The sequence below is a fragment of the Enhydra lutris genome, unplaced genomic scaffold, assembly GCF_002288905.1.
Source record: "Enhydra lutris kenyoni isolate GAN:26980312 unplaced genomic scaffold, ASM228890v2 scaffoldscaffold94, whole genome shotgun sequence".
Classification (NCBI taxonomy): domain Eukaryota; kingdom Metazoa; phylum Chordata; class Mammalia; order Carnivora; family Mustelidae; genus Enhydra; species Enhydra lutris.
The window spans coordinates 264,076-273,108 of NW_019154178.1; the positions used below are offsets into that span (position 1 = coordinate 264,076).

Consider the following 9,033-nt stretch of genomic DNA (forward strand, 5'->3'; position numbering starts at 1 on the left):
ACACACACACACACACACACACACACACACACACACACACACACACACACTTTTTTGTTTTGGGGTAAGGGTTAAACCAAGCAGAACTTCCCAAATTGGTTTTGAAGTGAAGAGCACTTGGGGCTGTCCTTGGTCTTACCTACTTGCCGGTGCGAGCTAAGCACAGGAGGCATTTCCCGTACCATTCTGTGAGGTGATGTGAGGACAAGATATCTGTCCTTCCAGGGTCTGTAGTCCACCTGCCTCCAGCCTAGAGAGTTAGGCGTCTTAGGTCACAGGAGGCCATCAAATGCCTTGTCTCTTTCCTCCCAAGTCAAACTTGAGGAGCCGGTTTCCGTGGAGATGGACAACCATATGTCCGACAAGGATGAGGGTTGCTATGACAACGCAGAGGCAGCCTTCAGTGACGATGAGGAGGACCTCAGCAGCAGAGGTGGGCCCAGCAGCGAAGGGGCTCTGGATGACATCAGCCCTAAGAGGACCAGGTGGCGGGAGCAGCTCTCTGTGGCTTCTCTGTCACCTGGGCCCCCTGAGTTAGTTTCGTTAGTAGGATTTCTGGATGGGACTCCTGGGCGCAGAGCCCTGCCTTCGGCCCCAAAGCAGTGGAGAGAGAAGGAGGAGGGGCCCCCACCGTTGTGTGCTCCGCAGGCTGGGTGTGCCCACATGCAGGGTGTTTGCGCACTGGCGCATGGGGCTGTCCCTGCTGCTGGGGCCTGGGCAGGTGACCGCTTCCCTCAACACCCCCTTCAGGGAAGAAGAGAGAGTTCCGCTTCCACCCCATCAAGGAGACCGTGGTGGAGGAGCCAGTGGACATCACCCCTTATCTTGACCAACTGGACGAGTCCCTGCGGGACAAAGTGCTCCAGCTGCAGAAGGGGAGGTGCGCGCCGCTTCAGTCCTCACCGTGGGAGGCTCAGCCCCAGGCTTGCTTCTGCTACCTGGGGGTGCTGGGAGTACGGAGAGGGAGCAGAGGCCTGTGACATGCCTTCTGCAGTTTGAGGGGGCTCAGGTGGGGCAAAGGGCAGCCTCGGTCCTCAGCACGTGGTTCTCACTCTACATTCTGAGGACGTGAGTCTCTGAGAACCAAAGCAGGAGGATGGGGATTTCCCTTCTCTTAGGGCCTCTGCCCAGAGAGTAGCAAATTCTGCCCTAAAGCCTCCCAACCCAAGCCAGGATTGCCACAGAGGTCCTTTATTTTATCTGTGCGTGAATGTGCTTTGCTGGGTGTGCCCTGCCGTCTGCTGTCATTTACGTCCCTGAGATTTCCTCTCAATTCTGCACTACAGTGACACGGAGGCCCAGTGTGAGGTCATGCAGGAAATCGTGGACCAAGTCCTGGAGGTGAGGAGATCCCACCCAGCGCAGGACTCCCCCACCCAGGCAGCTGACTCCTTCCCATCCCCCAGCTGCTCACCTCTGGTTAATCCCCAAGGTGGAAGCAGATGGAGTTCAGGGGCTCTGGGTCCTGGGACTGGTGAGGGTGGGGTCATGTGGTGATACCCGTCGCTTGTCACACCACCCAGGAAGACTTCGACTCGGAGCAGCTGTCTGTCCTTGCTTCCTGCCTGCAGGAGCTCTTCAAGGCCCACTTTCGAGGGGAGGTGCTGCCTGAGGAGATCACTGAAGAGTAAGGCTTATCTTCCCTGACCCCTCTGCCCACCCAGTGGCTCCTGGGAGCCAGAAGTGTGGTCTTAGAGCCCTAGTCCAGGCGGCGTCTTGCTGTAGACTTGAGAGGAATAATCTTCACTTGTTGTTTTCTTTCCTTTTTTTATTATTTTATTTTCAAGCAATATCTACACCCAGCACAGTGCTTGAACGCAGACCCCGAGATCGAGAGTCACACACTCCACCGACTGAGCCAGCCAGACGCCCCTCTCTTTACTTGTTTTTATTCTCATGTGTGCTGATTCACTTAAGGATTCATTTTTGTCTGCCGAATGCAGAGCATGGGGCAGAGAGTAGCACCCCTTCCTGTGTGCCCAGTCTTTGCTGCTATAGGTGGGATTGGACCCTCTCAGAAGGGCAGGAATCCCATTTTCTTTTTCTTTCTTTCTTTTTTTTTTTAAGATTTTATTTTTATTTATTTATTTATTTTTAAGTTTTTTTTTTTTTTTTTTGACAGAGAGAGAGATCACAAGTAGGCAGAGCAGCAGGTGGCAGGGGGAGCGGACTCCCCACTGAGCAGAGAGCCGGATGTGGGGGCTCCATCCCAGGACCCTGAGATCATGACCAGAGCTGAAGGCAGAGACTTTAACCCACTGAGCCACCCAGTGGTGGCTCCTAAGATTTTATTCTTAAGCAATCTCTAGCCCCAGCTTGGGGGCTCGAACCCACAACCCCAAGATCAAGAGGTGCGTGTTCCTCCAGCTGAGCCAGCTGGGCGCCCCAGGAATCTCATTTCAATGACAGTCGCTATCTAGACTGTGGTATGTGTTGGGAATCTGTCTTCTCCGTTACTGAGCCTCTGGGGCAGCAGGAAGGTGACCTCTTGTTTGGAAAGGAGCAGGCTGGCTGTAGTGCGTTTTCTGCCTGTAGTGCATTTTCTCCACTCATGTGGACTCTTAGATGTCCCCCTCCTCTTGCAGGTCCCTGGAGGAGTCTGTGGGAAAGCCTCTCTACTTGATATTTAGGTAAGGATCCAGCTGTAAGACACACTGCTGGGCCATCCGTCCTCATCTCGGCAGTCCTGTGCTTCTGTCCAGGGGGAATGGGACCCTTTTTCCAGAGGGAGGGACATGCAGTGGGCACAGACATCTGCCTCCACAGGAGGGTCTGCCCTACATATAGCTCTGCTGCCTTCCCCCCTTCCCCCACCTCCAGGAACCTGTGTCAGATGCAGGAGGACAACAGCAGCTTCTCTCTGCTCCTGGATCTTCTCTCTGAGCTCTACCAGAAACAGCCCAAGATTGGCTACCACCTGCTGTACTACCTGCGGGCCAGGTGGGTTTGGTCCCCAGAACCTCTCCTGCGCACGCTGGCTCTCCTGCCCTTGGCTGTCCTCACCTGGCCTTCCACGTAGTGTTTTTGGGTTTTTTTTTAACAACAGCTTTAAAGCCATAATTCAGTGGTTTAAAGTACATTCCCAAAGTTATACAGTTGTTGCTGGTGGCTAATTTAGAACGTTTTCATCACCAGCAAGAGAAACCACGTCCTAGTCAGTAGTCACCTTCCCGTTGTCCCTTTCACCCTACCCCTGTCGACCACGGATCTGCTCTCTGTCTTTCCAGATTTACTCCCTCTGTATATTCCGTATAAATGGAATCATACGACGTGTGGCTTCTCATGACTGACTGGCTTATGTCACTTAGTGTAATGTCTTCAAGGGTCATCCCTGCTGTCACTTGTGTCAGGACTTCTTTTTTTATGACCAAATACTCCTCCACTGTCTGGATGTACCACAGTTCGTTTCTCCATTCACCCAGCGGTGGACATCTGATTCGTTTTCACTTTTCTGTCTGTTGTGAAAAGAGCTCCTGTGGACATTCACATACAGATTTGCACCTGGACGCAGGTGTCCGATTTTCCCAGGTGTATATACCTCAGGGTAAAATGCCGGTTGAACAGTAACTCCGTCTTTAACCCTGTGAGGAACTGCCGAACTACTTTACGGAGTCCCTGAGGCCCATTCCCGGGGCTTTCACGGGCTTCCCGACCCCTGTGGCTGGCAGCTTTTTCGTTAGAGCCATCCTAGTGGGTTGGTGGTTTTGATCTGCACTGATGGCTGGTGATACTGAGCCGCTCTTCATGTGCTTGTCATTGGCCATTGGCGTGTTTTCTTTGGAGAAATATCTGTTCAGATCCTCTCCTATTTTTTTTTTTTTTTTAAGATTTTGTTTATTTATTTGACAGATCAGAAGTAGGCAGAGAGGCAGGCGGTGGGGCGGGGGTTGGGGAAGCAGGCTCCCTGCTGAGCAGAGAGCCCGATGCAGGTGGGTCTTGATCCCAGGACCCTGAGACCATGACCTGAGCCAGAGGCAGAAGCTTAACCCACTGAGCCACCCAGGCACCCCTGTTTTATTTCGTTTTGAGATTTATTTATTAGCGAGAGAGAGTGTACACGGAGGGGACGAGCACAGGGACAGGGAGAGAGAATCCTCAAGCAGATGCCACGCTGAGCACAGAGTCTGACGCGGGGCTCGATCCCACTGCCCAGAGGTCACAACCTGAGCCCACACCCGGAGTTGGACGCCTCACCGACTGAGCCACCCAGGCGACCCTCCCCTCCGTTACTTAATTGGAGTCATTCATCTTTTTATTGTTGATTCTTTTTTTTTTTTTAAAGATTTTATTTGTTTATTTGACAGAGAGAGATCACAAGTAGACAGAGAAGCAGGCAGAGAGAGAGAGAGAGAGAGAGAGGGAAGCAGGCTCCCTGCTGAGCAGAGAGTCCGATGCGGGACTTGATCCCAGGACCCTGAGATCATGACCTGAGCCAAAGGCAGCGGCTTGACCCACTGAGCCACCCAGGCGCCCCTTTATTGTTGATTCTTAAGTTTTGTTTTTATATATCCTGGATACAAGTCCCTCAAGAAACATGAGGTTTGCAGGTGTTTTCTCACCCTGCGGGTTATCTTTTTACGCCCTCACGGAGCCCTTTGAAACACGGAAGTTTTCCATTTTGGAGAGTCTGGTCTGTTTTCCTCCGTCACTTGTGCTGTCACAGGGGTTTCTCCCACGTTTTCTCCTGGGCATTGGGTGATTTCAGTCCTTCACTTTGAGGCCTGTGGCCCGTTTTGGGTTGTTTTGTACATGATGTGAAGTGGGGGCCTCCCCGCCTTGCTGCCCTCATTGCTCAAAGCCCAGGAAGCGGGAGAGCGAGCTTTCTAGGCTAAGCTGAGCCCTCTCCTGTGTTCGACTCTCACCGGTTAGCAGCGTCCGTAGCCGTGGTCAGCGCTGTTTGGGGCACTGCAGGAGGTGGGGGAGAAAAGTGTGTCCTCATTTCTCTGTCACCAAATTCTTGAGGAAGGCGTGGGGGAGCATCAGGGGCAGCCAAGGGACCGCCGACGAGGGCCTGCTTAGGGGGAGGCTGAGGCTGGCCGCCAGGCTTGACCGCCGGCTCAGGCCCTACTGTTCTTGCAGCAAAGCTGCTGCTGGGAAGATGAACCTGTATGAGTCGTTTGCCCAGGCCACGCAGCTGGGTGATCTGCACACCTGCTTGATGATGGACATGAAGGCCTGCCAGGAAGACGACGTGCGGCTGCTGTGTCACCTCACGCCCTCCATCTATACGGAGGTCAGTGACAGGATTCCACTGGGACAGGGCCGCTGTGCAGGGCGGGCTCATGAGACTTCGTGTCTCTGCGTACAACCCCTGCTGGCCACGCCGGGCTTTTCTTTCCAGCACCACACGTGCCCATGGCCCTCCCTCCCCCATTAATGGTTAAAAAATGTCTAAGACCCCCAGAGTTCCTTTGCTGTGCTTTGTGATGTGAGTTGGGGTTTGGGCCTCTACACCTGGCTTCTCAGCTTTGGCCCCATCCTCTGGACCCAGGACAGGCCCCCAGCCAAATCCACGTTCACACATCACGGGCCCTCTTGCCAGCTGACTGCTCACCCTTGGTTTCTCTAGTGGTTCCCAAAGACCAAGGCCTTGGTGGTGGAGACTCGACTTTCATTTCCCTCATTCACTCATCTTCTCTAGGAACTGGGACATCAGAGGAAGTATCAGCTCTTCCTCCTCTTGGTGAAAGTTCCCGGGAACAGGGAAATCAGGGCGTGGGGTGTGGGCATGACAAGAGGAACTGTGATCTCAGCCAGCAACTACAGGGGGGCAGATGCATGTGCCCAGCACAGAGCAGTTTCCTCCTCTGCTTCCTCCCTAGTCAGCCGGCCTCCCCCAGGACGGGCCTGTCTCTTGTGCACCCCAGACTCTCTGTGCCTTCTCTTCCTCAGCTGAGGGTCAGCACAGATTGGACTTGTTGTCACCGCTGCCACACAGCCCTCACCAGTCAGGGCCAGTCCTCTTTGGCTCTGGCAATGACTCCCCATTGCTTTCCTGAGACACACACACTCCTCGTGCTGTGGGCACCCAAAAAGCAGATTTGGGTTTTGGAAGAGTTAGAGTCCCAGCTTCGCAGCTGTTGGATCTTTCTTTAGTATTTGTGTTAGGAGCCCACGTCTGGCTAACCCAGCCGCTCCCCGAGCTTTTGGGAAGAAAGGGGAGCAGATGATGAGGTCCAAGTCAGGGATGCACCCTGGACTCCTACCCCAGCTTCCCTCTTTTTTGTCCAGTTTCCAGATGAGACCTTGCGGAGTGGCGAGCTGCTGAACATGATCGTGGCCGTTATTGACTCTGCACAGGTGCACAGGGCACTGTCATCCTGGGGGGTGGGGGGGAGCCGCACCTGTGTGCACTTCAGGCCTGGGGGCTAGGAGAGAAATGGATCCCTACGGAGGCAGGTGGGGCTCATGCTTTCCTGGGTACTCCAGTTCCACACGGAAAGCGAGGAGGTGGGTTTCTTTTTTAGCTCTCAACTGGCCGTCCCCTTGGCTCAGGATGAAAATGATCAGGCCATTGACTTTTCTGCCACTTACAGGGCCCCGGGGGGCTGCAGCTTTGCCTGTGCGTTTTCTTGTGCCGAACTGCGGTCCCGTTTCTGTTCCTCCTCTCCACTCATTCGCCCCATTTATGACAGAAGAGCCCTTCTTTCTTTGCCTTTCTCCTACCCACACCCCTATTTCAGAGCTCGGCCTCCCGGGGCCCTTCCCTCCTTCCTAGGCACAGGCTGCTGTGGGTTGGGGCCCAGAGTGGGCCAGGTAGGCAAGTTGCCCATTCTCCCTCTCTGTCAGGGCATGGAAACACTTAAATGGTTTTCTTTAACTACTTTGCCCCAAACAAGCCTTCGCCTGTTCTTCACCAGCCCTTCAGAGACCTCCCCAAGCCTCTAAACTAGGTTTTCCCTTCCTCTGGGTTTTCCCCAATGTGGGCCTTCCTGCTTCTCCTTCCACACTGGCTTCCTGGCTTCTTTTAGAACCAATGGGTCTTGCCTTCTTCCTCCTCCTCCTCCTCCTCAGCTCCAGGAGCTGGTCTGCCACGTGATGATGGGGAACCTAGTTATGTTTCGAAAGGATTCTGTCCTCAACATACTCAGTAAGTGAGCAGACCCTGCGGGCCGCCCGGGGGAGCGGGGAGCACCGTGTGGTTGCCCGAATGTTTTCTAGTAACAGCGGAGCTGGCTTGGGCTGAGAATGGGGTAGACGGTCACTCTGCCCTGCTCCATGGTCTTAGGCGGCATCTCTGGTTCTGGTTCTTAAGCTCAGGGCTGGTGGGACTATAGACATGATGTGAAGGCTTTGAAAATGATGCTCCGTGTGGAAAGGGAGAGTATCTGTAGCCTTGGGGTCGGTACCTCCACCTGTGTGCCACCCCAGCTTGCAGAGCTGCAGTCAGTGGCTTAGCCCTAGGTGTGTGTGAGGGAGAGCACAAGTACGCCCCTTCTCTGTCTCCTGCAGTCCAGAGCCTGGACTGGGAGACCTTTGAGCAGTACTGTGCCTGGCAGCTCTTCCTGGCCCACAACATCCCCCTGGAGACCATAATCCCCATCCTGCAACACCTCAAATACAAAGGTGAGTAGGGCTGTGGGCGGGGAGAATGGAGGGAAGGACCACCCCAGCCCCTCAGGGGTAAGGTTGAGGCCCCCCGGCCTTCTGGATGAGTGGACCCCTGCTGCCTCCCCTGCGAAATCCAGAGGGCCCCGGCCTTCTGGATGAGTGGACCCCTGCTGCCTCCCCTGCGAAATCCAGAGGGCCGGGCTCCCTGATGAGTCCTACAGGCAGGCCCACTCTGAGCCAGGCACGAGCTGGGGCTCAGGCTGCTCAGAACTTTGTAGAAGCAAGGGATTGTTCCTCCTGACTCCTTGGGGAAGGCTGTGCTTGCTCCCTCAGTGGCTGTTGATGGGAGAGGGATCATTCTTCCTGGGATTTGACAACCCTCTGACCAGCCTCTGCCCTCCCCCGCAGAGCACCCAGAGGCCCTGTCTTGCCTGCTGCTTCAGCTCCGAAGAGAGAAGTGAGTTCTGCTGCCGGTGCTCTTGCTCTCAGTCACAGCGTATCGAGAGAGTGCATCCCGTAAACGGCTCCTGTCTGCTCCTCTAGGAGGCTGGCCATGCTTTTTCTTCCCGTAGACATCTGCTTATTCTGCCCTTCCCCTAAAATGATTTACAAACAAGCAGCTCCCCTGAGATCTGGGCTTCCTCTCGACTTTACGCCCTTGCCCACCAGGAGCTGCCCTGGGAGGAGGGGATGGGGGTGGGGACCGGACATCCCGGTTTCCTGCTCCCCACCCCTCCTGTGATTAGGCCACCCTGGGCTAATCTCAGAGGAGACTGGGTCAGAGTAGAGGGGCGGGGCCTGGAGGGGGAACCGCCAAGAGTCCCCTCTGCCCAACAGCCCTGGCATTTTCCCAACAGCCTGGATAAGTAGGGCAACAGCTGTTGCCTTCCTGCCACCTTTTCTGCTCTCTTGCCTGAGAGACTAGAAGTGGTACAGAACGTCCTAAAGGAAGTGGGCAGGTTGTGGCTGGCCAGCCCCCCTCCCCTGCGCCTTTTGGGCTAGATACTGTGCCATCCTTTCACCTCCCTGGCCCATTTCCTGACCATTGTGGGCACGGCGGGAGAGTTTTGGTGAACTGCCTCCCCAGTATGCCCGCCCTCTACTGCTGAACTGGCGGGGTCCCTTCTGACGAAACCAGCATCCCCAGGCCCAGGGGTAGGGGGTGTGAGAGAGGGGAGGGGTTGTGGGGGGGTGAGAAAGGAGCGGGGAGGGGTGTGGGGCGGGGAGGGGGCATGAGAGCAGGAAGCAGCAGGAGTAGGGAGAGACCAGGGGACCCTGAGGCCCTCCACCCCCTCCCGCCCCAGGCCCAGTGAGGAGATGGTGAAGATGGTGCTGAGCAGGCCGTGTCACCCAGACGACCAGTTCACCACCAGCATCCTGCGGCACTGGTGCATGAAGCACGATGAGCTGCTGGCCGAGCACATCAAGTCCCTACTCATCAAGAACAACAGCCTTCCTCGCAAGAGGCAGAGGTGGGGGGGG

General features: G+C 55.4%; 1 protein-coding gene across 1 annotated transcript in view; it reads left to right on the forward strand.

The window, feature by feature from the left end:
- LOC111138848 (integrator complex subunit 3) overlaps nt 1-9,033 on the forward strand; it is a 40,654-nt gene that overhangs the window by 30,548 nt on the left and 1,073 nt on the right. Inside the window, exons 15-26 of the mRNA XM_022490756.1 lie at nt 314-433; nt 751-880; nt 1,287-1,341; nt 1,524-1,627; nt 2,586-2,630; nt 2,821-2,940; nt 5,080-5,233; nt 6,232-6,300; nt 7,015-7,090; nt 7,453-7,566; nt 7,960-8,008; nt 8,856-9,023. Coding sequence (XP_022346464.1) covers nt 314-433; nt 751-880; nt 1,287-1,341; nt 1,524-1,627; nt 2,586-2,630; nt 2,821-2,940; nt 5,080-5,233; nt 6,232-6,300; nt 7,015-7,090; nt 7,453-7,566; nt 7,960-8,008; nt 8,856-9,023 — 1,204 coding nt within the window. The remainder of the gene's footprint in view (nt 1-313; nt 434-750; nt 881-1,286; nt 1,342-1,523; nt 1,628-2,585; nt 2,631-2,820; nt 2,941-5,079; nt 5,234-6,231; nt 6,301-7,014; nt 7,091-7,452; nt 7,567-7,959; nt 8,009-8,855; nt 9,024-9,033) is intronic.